The sequence below is a fragment of the Diadema antillarum genome, unplaced genomic scaffold (assembly GCF_040938485.1).
Source record: "Diadema antillarum isolate AM-2024a unplaced genomic scaffold, OU_Dant_1.0 seq00000047_RagTag, whole genome shotgun sequence".
NCBI classification, from domain to species: Eukaryota; Metazoa; Echinodermata; class Echinoidea; order Diadematoida; family Diadematidae; genus Diadema; species Diadema antillarum.
Genome location: NW_027271156.1, coordinates 481,629 through 499,632, shown reverse-complemented (window position 1 = coordinate 499,632; position 18,004 = coordinate 481,629). Strand labels below are relative to the sequence as shown.

The 18,004-nt window shown below is 36.1% G+C and overlaps 1 protein-coding gene across 12 annotated transcripts in view; it reads left to right on the top strand.

Annotated features, from left to right (window-relative positions):
• LOC139725492 (MAM and LDL-receptor class A domain-containing protein 2-like) overlaps positions 1–18,004 on the top strand; it is a 197,655-nt gene that overhangs the window by 31,250 nt on the left and 148,401 nt on the right. Inside the window, exons 1-3 of one of the 12 annotated variants that reach the window (XM_071636575.1) lie at positions 14,598–14,706; positions 16,336–16,374; positions 16,965–17,111. The exons of the other annotated variants lie outside the window; for them this stretch is intronic. Of the exons in view, the coding sequence (XP_071492676.1) occupies positions 14,655–14,706; positions 16,336–16,374; positions 16,965–17,111 (238 nt within the window). The 5' untranslated portion in view covers positions 14,598–14,654. Of the gene's footprint in view, positions 1–14,597; positions 14,707–16,335; positions 16,375–16,964; positions 17,112–18,004 lie in introns of those variants that run through there. 12 annotated transcript variants of the gene reach the window in all.

The following is an 18,004-nucleotide window of genomic DNA, read 5'->3' as shown; positions in this document are numbered from 1 at the left end:
GTTTGGATTAATGATAAAAAACAACAACACCAAATGTTCAGTTAACACTCGCATTATGATTGTACCTCCGACTTTATACAACATGGATAGATAGTGTATATTTTTCCTCGTGTGAAATCTTGTACCAATGAAAACAGTGCAGGGCAGTGAATTCTCACTCTTTCAATGAAATAGGACTCCCATACAATTCGCCGATCCTCCTATAAATAAGAATCCGTTTTATCCGTGCTATGACAAGAAGTTTCATGGTACTCATATTTGTGTCAGCATCTAAAAAAGAATGCAGTTTCTCAAATAGACAAGTGTAATGTAGCGTGCATTACCTAGTCTTGTCCTCATCTGATATAACAAAAACAAAAGTGGCTGACAGATATGCCTGGGTCTTAAATTGTTTTAATACCACGAAACCATTTGCACCCGCACGAAAGATTAATACATATTGTTACAGTTTCTTTGGATTCTGTGGTGGCTTTTCGTAGAATTGCAGTCACTGGTACAAAATAAAAAATGAAATCATCCTTGTAATTTGATACAGGTGGAATGTTGATTGGGAACATTGTGAAGGAAATTTTGGGAGTTAAGATTTTGCTTTGCAGGATTAATACTTTTTTCCAATATATGTTTTAGATTATTATTAGTACTTCTTTAGATTTAAAGTTAGATTCTGGAAAGGAAGTTTATAAATAATAACTCTTTCTTATTTCTTGTTTTTGTACACATGTCTGTTATAAAGTAATGACCAAAAAGAAAAGAAAAAACAAACAAAAACAAATCCGGAAGTAGCTGTGTGTCTTAACACCATTTGCTAATTAATTTGTATTTCGTTATTCCTTTTTTATCCTCCGCATAGGGGGATACACAACACCAGGTATGTAAATACACTTACAGATTACGTCATGTTGTGTTGTATCGTTGGTGCTATTTCACATTTATGTTCTTAAGATTGGATCATAATGAATGAGATACCAGAGAATAATTTTACCAATCATCACGATGTATTTTAGTGCACTCAGTGCCGAATATTCGGCACTGAGCGCAGTCATTGATGAATTGGTCGCAGATTCCCAGCTACTTTTCTATTCACCGATGTTCTCTTTACATACAAATTGTACATCTTTTAAGAGTCCCATTACTTACACACCATCTGGTTTATGTCAAAGGCTTAAGAGATCTTGTAGGATCTTCCTCTTTCCTATACAGAAGCAAGAATGTTACGGAGATTCTTATCGTGAGACTTATAGACTTTATTGAAAGTTGATCTTGCTTTACATTTAACTATTAAAGCAATTAAATGGCGGTGTTAATTTCTGTAGTTGAATCAAACACGAACTTGAATCAACGACATTCACGTTGATAAACGTATTTTGGTTCCTTCCTGCAAGCCAAATGATGGGTTCATGTGTATTATATGCAACATCACGTTGGCATTTGCAGAGCTGTGGCTGTTTTGGTTCTCACCTCACGACAGCATAATGACGCAAAGTCACAATTATTTCAGGCAGGAAAAAATTTCTGTTGATTTCTAATCTGTCTGTCAGAAATCTCTCTACCTGTGACGTAAGCAACATAAAAAATAACATGAATTTAATGTAAAAACGGAGGAGGAAAACGGAGAACAGAGGGAACAAATTAGCCTTCAAAACTCAAGTCTGTTTTCGGAATATTCAGCATCCATTCCTGTTTTAAAATGCAAAATGTAAAAGGGCAGAAAAGGTATGAAAATGACTGATAGAAAACATCAAATAATAAAACAATTTATTCTGGCTAGTTAGTACATATATTATGCAGTATGTATTTCATTGCATTTCGCGTAATGAGGCGAGTATGTTAAGATTACATTAACCAAGACTTTCCCTTGATCTCTGAATACCTGAAAAGTTAATTTGAGTTTCTGATTCAACGTTATGTCCAGGATATTGTAATTCAGGACAATTTCAGTGCAACAACGGTCAGTGCATACCAGACTACTGGGAATGTGATGGAATTGTTGACTGTTCCGACAACAGCGACGAAGACCACTGTGGTAAGTTAGCCACCATGATCCTTACCATTACTTCTTTTAATTGCATTTTTCTGTTGGATTGAGAAAAAATATTTTTCCTTCACGTTATAAGATTTGTTATATATGTTGACCCTTTTATAGGTAACAATGGGTAGACATTTTATTTTCAGTCTTCGATGCATCTCTATGAATGATACTTATTCATTTCATGACCATTTCATACAAATGATTTATCACATTTTAACTTGTTTTAATAATTGGATTGTGATTACTGACGTGTAGAAGATGGTATCCATTGACCGCTATGACATTTTAAGTGTGCTTATTACGTGTTTGAAAGTAAGTTTAGAGGACAACATCAGTTTGGCGATTCCTGTTCGCATATATGTATATACACACGTCTATTAACGAAACGATGACATTAAATATCAGCTAATAGCTGTCAGTGTTCAAACACCAAATACTTATTACTTTGTATTTTGCAATTGTTCATCATCTCTACAGGGTCATACACAACACCAGGTATGAATTCAGAAGCTTTTATGGAATTTAGGCCGACTCTATAACCATTTATTCATGATCAGTTGGTTACTTTCTATTCCTCCCTTTTAAGCGGGGGGAGGGGGGGGAGGTGGGAGGGGTGGGTGGGAGTCACATTTATGCCGAAATTTGCACCACACTGCGTTTAATGATACATTTCTCTGTTATAGTAATGGTTACTTTTTAATACTTTGACGATACGCACAATGCTGTGTTATATCATTCTACTCTCTATGTTAGCTTGAATTGCAATGAATGGGATACCAGGGAGTAATTGCTCGGTCAAAGTTAAGTGCAATATTTTCTGGTTTTTAATGAAATAAAGCAATACAATGTAATCATTACCTAGAAAAGAGCATATACTGTAAAACGTAGCAAGTACTTTTACCAGTCCGTGACCACACGACTTTGGATACACCGAGCAAGACCATTATTCATTGAAAAAAAATCTCTTTAAACATCCATTTTCTTTCAAAAGCATTTCAATACTCAGTTTCATTAAACGAGATTACTAAATTGCAATGGGAGGTTTTCGTGTACGATGTGGTTCAAAAGATGACGATGGATGGAGTTATTGATTTTGAAATCTGAGTAACTGAGAAAGTCATGGTTCCCCGATCGTTCAAATTGCAAGGCATTACGTCACTTCAAGATCTGTCGATATATGTTGTTACTTATGAATCAATCGAATGAGGATTTTAGCTTCAAAGAGAAATTTATTGAGGACTTCAAGTATTGTAGTGACGTGGAATAATAGGTTTATGTAAACCATGCTTCTGAAAGAGTGTACTCACTGTGCGTTGCTATTGCCGGGATTGTGTGTGTGTGTGTGTGTGTGTGTGTGTGCCTTTTATTTTCTTGTGCCCATGCGGCAGGTCGGCGATTTGAAAAATTTGATTCCAAAATATTCTTTCGTCATGGGATTATCGGATGCTGTACTCAAGAAACTTCTTCTTTTCATGTTAAATCTCTTCAAAACACCTCTTTAATAGACATATACCACGCGTGGTGCTTAGCAAACTTTAAATTGAAGCGGAAATGTTGGTTGATGTATTGCCAGTTTATTGTCATTTCTAAGTATGCTCGCGCTGTCAATCCCCGACACAGGATACTGCGGCGGCGATTCATTCCAGTGCTCCGATGGGCAGTGTATTCCATATTCATGGAGATGCGACGGATGGAATGATTGCTCCGATTACAGTGACGAATATGGATGTGGTAATTCATTTTTGTTGCATTGAAGCATTGTGTTATATCTATGCTCTATACTCTTGTATATATATATATATATATATATATATATATATATATCATATTCATACATAAAATGCAATACATACAGTGTTCAAAGAGAGTTTCTGGAGATCAGTTTTTTAATATTTGGAATATTGCAAGATTATTGTAACCATGTACAGCTCAAATTAAAACTAAAACTATTATAATTGGCAATAAACATATGTTATAGCATTCGATTTGAACTTGAAAGAAAACAATACATATACATGTAGTTCTATCGAAGTATCGTATTGGTGGGTTATATAAAATACGATATTTTAATTAAGAGAGAAGCTTTATTCCGTAGAACATGCAATCCTTTTCAAGATGCCTGCTTTACTCTTTTCTTTCTTCAGATGGCGGTTGGTACGCATCTACCCCAGGTAAAATGATTTCGTTAATGTAATATCGGCCGCCACTCGTGTCCTTGCAATTTTTGTCTGAGCGCTTTTTACATTCTATAATAATGAGAAAGATTAATAGCAAACGTATATGCCACATATCTAATACGTTTAGCCTGAGATCTTATAATTTTGTAGGTAATTATTCGGTACATGTCTTATTTGATTTTTATTGCAATCGCTTCTCCTTCTAAGGAATTGTTAGTTAAAAAGAAGCATGGGTATACATCAAAATGTTTCTTTTCTCTTGTTCCTTTTTTTCTAGCCTCTTCCTGTAATTACGGAGACTTCCAATGTAACGACGGACAATGTATACCAGGCAATTGGGAATGTGATGGAATCAATGACTGTTCCGATAACAGTGATGAACATTACTACTGCTGTAAGTTTCCCTGTCCTTTGTGGACTAGACAATCGTGAGGACGTTAACCATCACGGTTATTACAAGTTAAACTACTCATATTTGTAACCCTTCCTCTTCTGCACAATGGTTTAATAATTTCATTCTAATGAACATGCGTACATGGTATGCGTATATTATGTGAACATTATCAGTACTTTGTAACAACAATGTCCAAGTTCCACAGTTACGGAAGTGTATATATCAACGAAACATTTTAGACTTGGCTCTTGGTAAACGCACGGATTTTTGAATTGCCACCTATATTTCTCCTCCGTCTGATTTTCAAACTAGCACCGTCATACACAGATCCAATGCCTTACGACGGAAGTTGCTACGGCTTTGGATGTAACTGTGTCGGAAGTGATTGCCGTTCATCAGACTGTTACTGCGATGCGGCGTGTGAGCGGTTCAACGACTGTTGCTACGATTATAGCTACTATTGCCCTAACACTGCTATTGGTAAGAAATCATTTGAATGATGCTCTCTTGCACCTTTCCTTTGTTGAACAGGGAACATGTGTACTAATTAACGAACTGGGAATCTTAATAGACAATCATTATCCTCTCCATTGCCCTGCCATATATCAAATCGTTTCAAGGATGAACGAGAATAAAGATATACGAGGTATGGCAAATGAAATCTTTCTGAAGTAAGAAAGTCCACGCTACACACAATTGGCTTTCGCTACAACACCAACGCAAAAAAAGAAAATGTTATTAAAAATTTGATGCTTATTTTTTAATTGTGTTTTCGTTTTTTACTACACAGGAACTATATTAATTTGACGTAATCATCATATCACCATAATCATTTAAGAAAACTTGTGTAAAGATGTAACATATAGATCCGATCCACAGAAGCCCCAAAAGAATTTTCGTTTCCGTCGTGCTGCAATCTATAGTTAGTTTCTAATGTTCAATTGATAACTAGAAAATAATTAAACGATAGTAAACATTGTGGTCACGATTGCTAATACAGATTCCCTGACAATAAAAGAGTAATAACCATGAAAAAAAGGGCCACTTCTATGTAATTCAATGGGTGCTCAAATTATTAGTCGTTTTTCTTTTTTTTTAATTCCGAGTCAGTAGTGAGTATAGATAACGTTGCGATATCTCTCTTTACCAAAATAAATGGAACCCGAACAACTTGTCAATTTATCATGACCCTTCTTATCTTGATGTTTATACCTTGCAGCAAATGGACTCTACTACATACAAGCTTTGGACGCCTTACCGGTAAGTCTGATAAATATTATTCTTGAAAGAAACAATTCATGTAATAAGAAAATGCCATCATCCCTTTGCTTTTTGTAGAAGTTCCTGTCCTTATTGTTATTTGAAAGTTGTCATCAGTCCTTATCACGGAATAGTTGTATTTTCCCTAAACTCTTGAACAACGATTTTGTTGCAGTTATGAGACGATGCTTTTCACCGATTGCTGATTTCGACTATGGCACGAAACAATAATGTTTCCTTCTTTAGGCAAAAAAGAAACATACGATTAAGTTTTATCGACTATATATTTCGTCAAAAACCACCTAGTAAAGTGGAGTCAATACGATAGCAATACTTGCATCTTTTTTATTGTTGACATAGCTTCTAAGTATAATTATTGTGCCACAAAATGACGTCGACTGATGCAGAGAAAAGTGCATCGAACTCTCCAGTAAGCAACTCGGTGATACAATTCAAAGGACTGTGACACTAAAATCTTAACATTGATATTTCTTTTTTTCTATGAATAAGGTCGAAGTGCGTCGTCGACGTGAAGTCAATGGCAAACGACGCCGCAGACGCAGGGATGTTGGAGAAGAGGAAGGCGAGGACACGAACAAAACCCATCGTCGCAGACGCAGGGATGACGTAGAAGAGGAGGAGGCCGAAGCCGAAGCCGAAGTCGAGGTCGAGGTCGAACCCGAACCATCGGAAGAATGAATTCAACCAGTTAGAATGAAGAAAGAAATGTTGAAAATCAAATTGACTAGTAACGGAAAGATATATACTTAAAGGTATTCTAAGGAGTGATTTTACCTGATTGCTTGTCACTGTCAAGCTTACATTATTTTTTTTTCGCCGATTATGATATGTCGATATCAATTTTCAACCTCTGTGATCGCAAAGTTGAAACTTATAGCAGAAAGTCAATTTGATAGGCAAAACTAGTGTTCTTTTGACATACGAGGTGTCACTACCCGTCAATTGCTTTCTTCACCGTTCATGTCGGACTCTCAAGCTGTTATTTTAGCTATAAACATGTAATTTCTGTATGGTCTCACACTGTAATAAAGACGAAACAGGCAGAGAAAACAGTTATATCATCGTGGACATAGATGATATTCCCCCAAAGTGTCTTGATGACAGCCATAATCTACCTTCCAAAACAGATATAATCTAAATTTCAGTTCGAGTAGTGAACAATTGGCAATGAAAATTGAAATATCATGGCAAGTTGATATTCGTTACCAGCCTGAAGTAGTTGATATGCATTATCTCCCCAGATAGATTTATGTAGTATTTCGCTCTAAATGTTTTCTAGAGAGTTACAACATAATCTCATGAATAGAAATCTTTCATATTTTCAAGTATAACCAACAAAAGCAAGTGGATGTACTCCCATCTTATATCATGCTACGCCGAACTTTCCGAGTCATTCTAGTGACCGACACAGCTATGACGTGGAATCCTGAAATGAAGAGGGATGCACTCACCACAATCTATTCTTGCTTATGCTATAGCAAAGAAATGGCATAGCATGGCTCTTTCACTATACAGACAAAGATCAGTACACGAATATTCCGTATCTACATGTCTGTGTGTCTTCGATGTTGCATGCTTTGAGAAATCATTAAAATTGATGATGAATGTTATACAGGTAATAGTTAAGAGTATGAGAGGATTCTAATGGGATTGCTGATGAAAATAAATTCACCAATTGTCAACTTAATTTCCATGCCTTCTTCGAATCATCATTCGTTTGTGGCGTAGGCAATTTTGTGGTACATCATATGGACAGTATTAATGTATCATAGAGTGTATGCATTTTGAAATTTCACTTTAGAGGAATAGACATCTTATTGGTCTTCTTTATTCTTTTTATTTTCCATACCTAGGAATATCTTTCCAACCTCAATAAAAAGAGATGTACCATAGGCACGGACAGCAGCTTACCACTCACAATATGTAGGATGTTAAGCTGTTGGCATGATTTTTGTTTCAAAATTGTGTACACTCACGACAAAAGAAGAAAAAGAACAAAACTCAACAGACCGTAAACATTCACTTTTTGAACGATTCCTCGTCTCATTAAGGTCATGTCTACAACACGTCCACGAAAAGTACCGCACATTAATTAGAAAACGAAGATTGCGTACTCCATTGATAAGTATCAAAATATTTGGGCACAATTGCACGAGGTGCTTTGCGTGTGCGTATGCTGTCTTGTCCGCATATAATTATATATATTTATATAATAACATAGTGCGAGAGGTCGTTCCTGTCCCAAACGTACGCAGTGCCTCATTGCGTATACATATATGTATATCATATATATATATAAATTGTATATATACTATATATGTATAATATGTGTTACAAAAAACACTTCCCACTTTTGATCCTTAATAGTTCAAAAATTATACATCGGACTACACTGACATTGATATGAGCAATAGCTGAATAGTGTACAATTTTGTTAGAGAAAATTTGATAATGATAGCACAAATTAGTTTCATTATATTTAAGATTTATTTTCAAGTTAGGTTTCAGATTTTGCTCTGTTTTCAACCCTATGTACAAATTTTTAATCTTGCACAGCGGTCAATTGGTGTGTATGGGAGTGTGTGATTAACACCCTGACAATGGTCCTGAACAATGGCCAGGATTGGAATGCTCTCTTACATTTTCAGGAGAATTCCACTATCATAGCTAGCCTTTATTCATCCTGAAATGCAGTGTATGCAGCACATGAAAACATGAGCTGATTATTTTCATGTGCATGCATTACCCTTTGCCATGAATTGCGACTAGCAGTGCCCAGGGCAATCCATCATGAATTATTAATAAAACATTCATGTGCCTTGGAGCAAGAGTCCAGAAGCCTAGTCAGCAGAGCTCTGAAAAGGCGGTATTCGTGGTAATCATGTCTATTGTTCAGGGTCACTGTAAGCACACACTCACATACACATCATTGGTTCTTGTGTAAAGTTCGATTTTGTACAGAAGGTTCAAATTTGACCAAAATCTGGAACTTTACTTTAAAATTAATCATGGAGTTAACGAAAATGAATCATGCTCTCATATTCAAATCACCTCCAACTAAATTGTACACTATGCAGGTATCACTCATATCCATTACAATGTTATCTGATGTATAGTTTTTGAACTATTAAGGATCAAAAGTGGGAATGTTTTTTGTAACACCTAGTATATATATATATATATATATATATATATATATATATATATACATATGATCCTACATCACAAAACCAACAAAAAGTTGCCAGATATTGAACTTTAGTTAGAAGCATATTCATCACTTTTAGCTTTAAAACGATGTGTAGCTTAATTCAAATGGACTCTCCATACCTATCTAAATATTGGAAAGAAAACACATACTGAAAATGTTTGAACTGAGAAAAGAGGCTCTGAAGTACAAGGTCTATCAAGCACTTCCAAGCTGTGCGATAAACTGCGGAAAAAAACGTGATGTAAACAACCAGCAACAACAATGAAAGGATTATCAGATTAAATTCAAATTAAATATGCTTTATCAACACATTCTGTTCATGATTAATGCCAACTTTCGAAGCGATAGCATTATCTTTTCTAAAATTATTAGAGATGAAAGTGAATAGTGTGTACAGAGTTTTAAAGAAATGAAAAAGGGAACTTTAAGACACACCTAATCACACTACTGCAAAACATAGAATGTTCGACAAAAACTGCTAAAAACACATTTTCTTGTTCGTTTTATGATCCACAATTTCAGCATTATGTAGAAAAAGACTTGCTCTTTCAGAAAATAATAAGTCAAGATTAAGTAGGTTGACTCATTTCACCTATTTTCAGTCTTTGCACAAAATAAGTGTGTGCGACTTTTTGTTTGTTTTGTGATGCACGGTCACACATACACACACACACTATAATATATATATATATATATATATATATACACTTTGAAAAGAAGTAAACACTTTTTCGAGTTCCTATTTGTCATAGCAGAGTTTGATGAAAACCAATGTATTATATACCACCTTATATACACCTTTATATCTTTATAACCTCAAATAAGAAGAAAGTGGAAAACTAAAGGGGAAATAAGATATTTCTGTCAGCTTAGACTACAAACGACATAGGGAGTAATGGCATAGAGATGATTAAATGAACATATTTTTTCACTCTTTTTATTAAGTTATTTAAGGATTCATGATATATATTTAAGAAACAAATATTATTTACAACTTTCCTAATTTGAAAGCAAATTAAATTTCGACAATTTGTCTTAATATTGCTTCTCTTATTTAATTTGAATTTGGGTTTTTTTCTCCCTTATTTTTGGTCTCTATTGATATTTTGGGGGTCAAAGATATCATAGAGATCAAAGGTTTATTTTTCCAATCTAATTTATGTATAAGATTATATTGAATTGGTCTTTTGTTCTTATTGTGATATGGAAGAGCAGTTAAGCATGAATGACAACTTGTTCATTTTTAAGATTTTTACTTTTGTGCCTTGGAAGAGGAAAACAAAGTTGTTCACTCATGCGTAAAGTCTCCTTTGTTTTTTATTGACCTACCAGGCTGATAGCCAATTAAGTTACATTGTAGAATACATTAAATTTTAGCCGAATATTCTATGAGACATATAAACTTGAAAAAATGTTATTTTCTTTTTCTTTTTTTATTGCTGAGTGTATATGGATATCAATACAACACCATTCACATAACCACAGAGTTTTGAGAAAGAAAGGTTTAGAGATATTTAATTCAGAAAATGAGGTTTACATTTACAAAATTGTCATTTTGCACTGACCAAAATAATTATTCATATCCAATTCCCCTTTGCTTTATTAAAAAAAAATTGGCATGAAAAGCATAACTGTACCTTGGCGCAAGTCGATTTTTGTGCTCTCTTAGACCATGTAGGTCCATGCTTCGACATCGTCTTCTGTTTATCCATGCGTGAACACAGGTGATGCGTCTTCACCAACACCAAATAATGCCGTATTTTTTTCCCAGGTATGAATTCGCCGGATTCTAAGCTGTAAGTTGACTGTGTGGGTTGCTTTATTGCAGGGAGTTAAGCCATACTAATTGATATCGAATGATTCGGGGGAAAAAACGCTTTGAAAACATTTACCCATGATAAGATTTTTTAACGGTCTGTATTTAGAAGAAAAGACAACTTTCGAAGTTTTTAACTTTTGTGTTAATTGACACTGTATATATATATATATATATATATATATATATATATATATATAAACACAATGGAAAATAAAGTGAGATAACAGAGAAAAAGAAGAAGAAGAAGAAGAAGAAGAGAGAGGGAACTGCAAAGATAAGTCGAGTGAAATTTACCCAGGTCAGTCATAATTATTCAAATGATTATCAATAGTGTGATTTGTCCGTCTACCCTAAAATGTTTTCCTTTCCTTCTGTGTCCATGCATAGGGAACTACGTCACTATATATTTTCTTCGGAGGACAAACACACACACACACACACACACACACACACACACACACACACACAAACACACACACATTATGCATGCACAAAACATTCACCAAATGGTTCCAAGCTAACGTTGATAAGATGTACCTCTTTTCCAAACTATTGTGAAAACGAAAATATTGCACAGCAGTTATTGATAATCCTTGTTTGGATCACAAGATTCATGCAGAAAATAGATGCAAATCTGGCAAATTGTTAAACTTAAATAGCTTTCTGAATATTGAAACTTGGCGCGAATAGTCAAATTAAAAGGTTTCTGTTGTTTTATATGAATACCGGTATACTTACACCTTCAGAAGATTCATATACAGCAAGCAGTAAGCCAATTCATTCCGGCATTGGGGTGAAATACCATATATCAGAAATAAGAGTGACGCACACTGCAATTATTTTTAGATTGCGAGAGATAAAGACCAGAGTTTCGCGAAAATTTAGGACTAAGGCGCTTTGAGTTGCCGCGTCAAATATTGTTCCGTTAGTTTAAGTCACAGCCTAATTATTTTTATAATGTGGTAATGTAATATTTCATTTATTTTATTTTACCCCTGTTTTCCTCAAACATGTCAACTAAAATGTTTCAACAAGAATGACAATTTCTACCAGAGCTAGAGATAGCAATAAGATGACGGAAAGCGTATCCGGAATGGTAGACAGACTTTCGCGGTCATTTGCATTTAGGTAATTTTGTTGAACTCCTTCACCGTGCAGAATGTATAATATCATGAGCATCGGAAGTCTTTGACATGACTGAACATAATTATAGACAGACGGTGCGAGGTTTCCCTCCACTTTCCTTGAGATCATTGTCTGTTAAGTTGGAGTGGGTGTTTGTTATGAAGCACATTATCATGAAAAGAAAGGAAAAATAAAACCACGTCATTTTGTTGTTATCAAAAAGTAAAGACTTAAAACTGAGTTGAGTTGAAAAAAAAAAATGAGTTTAACTGTGCTCTGATCAGCGATTATGGTACGCACGGTGGAGTGATTTCTTAACTGATTATGGCATAGAAATTATCCGAAGAAACTCATTGTCAATGGATAGAGATTACCTAGTCTCCCTAAACCCTATTGTGCCACCATGGGCTTCCTGTTGCACTGATGTATACAACACTTCTCACTATCTCTAAGTTTTATTGGATGTGACTAAATGCTGATCTGGAAAAAAAAAAAAAAAACTTGGCAAGCAAAGGCGGAGTGCCTGGCACACAAAGAATGTTATTAAGATCTTTCGGGCAATTGGGGAGGGGGGGGGGGGGGGGGATGCATGGAGTCCATTATTCTTTACGTTTTCGATAATACCTGCCAAGCTTATAATGAATATTGGACCACTTTTTCAAGAAGAAGATCAACTTGAAAGAAACAAAAACAAAACAAAAACAATAATGGCTTCCAATTTGCTCCCGACCACAAGAGGGCCGCCCATCGATCTGCCATAAACAAAATCGAAAGTATACACTCTGGTTACAATTCTGGTTTTATAGAAGATTAATTTATTTTTTTTTAAAGATAATATGATTTAGAACATCTTCGCGGAGTGGGAGTGCGTGGGCATGGTGCCCATTATTTTGTAGAAAATGTCTATCATATCATTATCAGCGATGACATCAGGTTTGGTGCCAAAATCTAACATGCATAATTTTCTAGGAGAAGAGGAAAACGGACCTCTGGACCTCAACGGGGGTAGGCCTACCCCTTGGATCTGACAGGAACAAGCTTCAAACTGCGATCACAAACATTCTTAATTATAACATTTTAGCTCTATCATTTATAGTCTTATAAAAGAATATTTATTCTTGAAGATCCCCCAATTCTAAGGATTTGCCCCCTGGATACCCCAGGTGGGGTAGGGCGGCCATTGGTTTGTACGACTTTCATCACCCCAGCCGTAATACCTGACAAGTTTGTTGAAAATTTTACCTATGGCTCCCAAGTTTTCAAGTAAGAGATGAAGATGTATAAAAATTGATCTTAAATTTGCTCCCCTACCCCTCCTCTCAACCCCCCGCCATGATCAACCCCCCCCCCCCCCCCCGCCATGAGCAAACTTGAAACTATAATAGTCACCAATGTAGGACTACTTTGATACTTGAAGCGCTATTGACCTGGAAAGCTCTATCACTTCTGGTTCTATAGAGAAGAAAACTGTTGAAGAATACTTAATTTCGAGAATTTGGAACACCCCCCCCCCCCAGGTCAGGGGCATTGTGCTTTTTTGTTAGAACGATATATTACAGATCCTACTACCCTGCGGATTCTACCTGTTAAGTTTGGTGAAATTCCATCATCTGGGTTCCAAGGAGAAGTTTGACGAAGGTGAAGTGCAAATTTGACGGAAAACGGATGACGCACGAACAGACGGACGGACGGACGGACGATGAATAATCGCATTCTCTCACTTGAGCGTTTGGCTCAGTCACTGTGTCAGGTGAAAATGACTTGCTAAGTAACAAACTGTCACATTTAAAGGAAACTAAAACCCAAATATAAATGTGAATTGAGTAAAAGCAGCAATAAGAGTCGATCTCATCAGAGAAAGTTTTAGGTTTCCTTTAAAGGCAAACTACTTTTTGGACGTTCACAGCTGTGTTTACAATCAGAGCTGCATGATTACAAAGCATGCAGATTATTAAGTGTAAATCATGCAAAAGTATTGATTCCAGAAGACTCGGTTTCCGCTTGTATTAATTGATTCGTATCGATATTCGGTCTGATATTAGTGGACTGATCAATATATTTTAGGAAATGATTAAAAACGTTTTACTCTAACAAGAAACGTTGGCTTGTAGAATAAACAAAGATGACGGGACTCATAAGAAATTGTACCAGTTTGTTGATTGTTGTTTGAACATGCAGTGAAATAGAACACTGGTTTGTCGGAGAACAACTGGATCGAGTTTTCGCCGATCGAAATCTTATAATACTGTTCCTATAACGAAATGTTAGTTCAACGAGGCAAAGTTAATCTTGTTGTAAAAGATAAACTACGCAGCACATGCTCGACATTCATGTTTGTCTTGCGAAGTTCTAGACCTCCTACATAAAATTTTAGAAAAACAGTTTTCACCACATTGATTTATTTTGTAGCCACTTCTAAAAGTCAATTTTGGTCAATCAATTGCTTTGACTGGGAGAAGTAGTCTCGTGCCCTATGAGCTGACGACAAGAATATTGATTATGACGATCCGAAGGTCTATAAATGTCGACGGTTTTGTCCTGCCATTCCAACTGAGTTTCCTACAGTGGAGACTTCGTCAACTGGATTTGTCAAGTACGACTAGGCAGAAATCGGCGCCATGGCTTCGACCTTGCCTGCACTACTGCTCCTTGTGACAGTCACCCAGTGCTGTAAGTGCATCTCATTCGATTAACTTCACAAGTTCATCATACACTCTAAGAAAAAAAAAATAGGTTCATCTTTGTATACTTTTACGTGTGACACATTATTGTAGCACCAATACGGACATGACAGGTGCAACGTTGCACCTTTCTACATGGTCGGAAAGGTGCAAAATCGCACCCGTAAAGGTGCTCCCATTGTGTCCCACATAAAGGTTCAAAGTTGAACATATATTTCTCAAGAGTGCAGGTCAAATAGTTTAAACAGTTTAATTTTTTTTGTAAGGGAAAACAGAAATTTCGGATCCGTGTTTTCATAAAATAATTTGGGAAAGTGCTTCTTGTCGCAAAGTGTTTGTTCGTCATTTCGAATTCTTATGAAATGTTCACTCTATACGAAGTCAGGTGTAAGTAAAAGCTGTCACAGTTGAACAGTTCTTTTCATTGTTCCTCGTGAAACATTAAGCAACGAAAAAAAAAAAAAGAGGAAAACCTGCAAATTGTATGGGGCAACTAAATTTTACAGCACTCTCCAATTTTGCAAATAAAGCAGCAATCTTAAGATAACAATTCCGAGGAAAACCCCGCAATGTGCGATTTTGTCTAAACTTGCGTCAGCAAATAAACTCTGTAACTGAACTTTTAATTGGACTGCTATGCGATGAGATTACTTTCTATACAAAGAGAGCTTTTCCCAGTCATCCACTCGTCATCCATTTGTTTTTTTTTTTGTCAATATTACACTGGAGCATCAACAAGCGTTACAATTTATGTGTTTTTTTTAAACATTTGACGAGTGTTAAATACAACAATGTTATTATTATATAATGTGTATCGTACATAGTTAGATTGCTACTCGCAATCTTTTCAGGGCAGAAGTTGTGACATATTTGACCAAAAGAATTGTGGATGTGCAGTTAAACCCATGCTCTCTATGTTTACGTAGACTAAATACATAGATATACGCAACAAATATAAAAGAAATATTTAAAATGATAAATTTACAAACGAATAACACAAAATATTTTTCGAAACCCAAGTTAGATATCAGGCTGTCTGTGACTTTGTTTGATAAATTGGTCACGTTTTGCCTTTGTATGTGTATGTGTGTGTGTGTGTGTGTGTGTGTGTGTGTGTGTGATATCGCGTCTGCACATTCGGAATATTATACAAACTTTGCTCAAAAGATTTTATGATTATAATTATTGTTCGAATATCGGCCTGTGTTTTCTTCAATATAGTTTGTCATTTTCATTAGTGAAATTTTGTGTGCGCACCATTATTGAAGACTTGCTTTGGACATCACCTCTTCATCTAATTTGAATTCCGATTGAGACTAATATCCTTGTATGGTTAAAAAATAGAGAGAAATGTGTGAAATGTTAATAAGCCTATGTTTTAGGACTTTATCTGATTTGAGCCAAAATTTAAAACCCTAAAACGACGCTAATAATACTGAGCCAAAATTGGTGTTCTGCACATGTTCGAAATAATAGACAGCTGTTGTCTACACATTGTCCGACTCGAGAGGCTGCGTCGTCTTAGCGTTCGCGTCGCAGATCTTTAAAGCTCGCTACTATCATTCCTCATGCTCCTGTGATCTTCTTGATCATACTTTTTGTTTCATTTCCTTTACAGGGGGTTATACAGCATATTATCCTGCATATACAACACAAGGTACGCAATATATTCTGCCCCATAATGTTCCTACATTGTATCTTGTAAATTCTATCATGTCTCACATATCATTATGGCATTTTACTTCCCAATATTGTTGAGTAGATATCAAAGTGCATTATACACAGTACTCTATATTGCCCCCTACAACAAGATTCATTTTTTTTTTTTGAGAGAGAGAGAGAGAGTAGTCCACTCTTGGCAAATTTGTTGGGATGGACATGTGTATAACTTCGTCACGTAAAGTACCTTCCTGATGCAGATTTTCACAAAACGTTCAGAGAATATTACAGATTTATTTCCAACAGAATCTTGACGGTTGAAACTTTAAAAAAAGTTGTGTGATCTCCTAGAAATACATTGTATGGCATGTCATAAATGGTTTTATGAAATTGTGTGATCTCCTAGAAATACATTGTATGGCATGTCATAAATGGTTTTATGAAATGAAGAATGAGGGGATCATTATATATACGGATTGCCCAAGGGAACAAAATGTGCGATGCATTAAACCTTGAATGATTTATGTAAAAAAATAAATGATAAATAAAATGTGGTAACCATTATCGCACTACGCTGTCATGTCTCAGGACCAAACAACTTTGACTGTGACTTTACATACGGCACCTGTGGATGGCTGCAGCAGTCATCATATTATGATGACTTTGACTGGACCCGTCAAAGTGGTAGTACTTCATCGTCCAGCACCGGACCAAGCGGGGACCATACAACCGGCTGTAAGCACTCACAGTATTTATTGCCTTTTCGTAGGTAAAAGGAATGGTATAGTTTTGGTTGTGGTCCTGATGTGTGTGCGTGAGCAATAATGGGACTACAATACATTACGGAATGTGATACATTCAACAACGCAGTCACTGAGGAACATTGTAAGTTTTCCTTACATGGATTATGGAATGACGGTGTGAAACGATCGACAAATTAGATACTGTCAGCAACATAAGGTGAATGGCATAACAATAAAATGCGAGCGAGCGAAGCGAGCGAGCTTGAAAATTTTGATATTCTACAGTTCCAAAACTGGAGTTTTAATTGTAGCTACATATTTCGCTTTGAAATAAAACTATGGGGGCGCATCGGGCGCAACTGCTGGCAATTATTGGCAGCAACATTAGGAGAATGGCATAACGATTCAATGCGAGCGAGCGAAGCGAGCAAGCTTGAAAATTTTGACATTCTACAGTCCCAAAACTGGGGTTTGTAGCTTTATCTTTCACTTTGGAAATAAATGGGGCGGCGCATCGGGCGCAACTGCTGGCAATTACTGGCAGCAACATTAGGAGAATGGCATAACGATTCAATGCGAGCGAGCAAAGCGAGCGAGCTTGAGAATTTTGACATTTTACAGTCCAAAAACTCCCGTTTGTAGTTACATCTTTCGCTTTGGAAATTAAGGGGGGGGGGGGGCATCGGACGCAACTGCTGGCAATTACTGGCAGCAACATTGGGAGAGTGGCATAACGATTCAATGCGAGCGAGCAAAGCGAGCGAGCTTGAGAATTTTGACATTTTACAGTCCAAAAACTCCCGTTTGTAGTTACATCTTTCGCTTTGGAAATTAAGGGGGGGGGGGGCATCGGACGCAACTGCTGGCAATTACTGGCAGCAACAT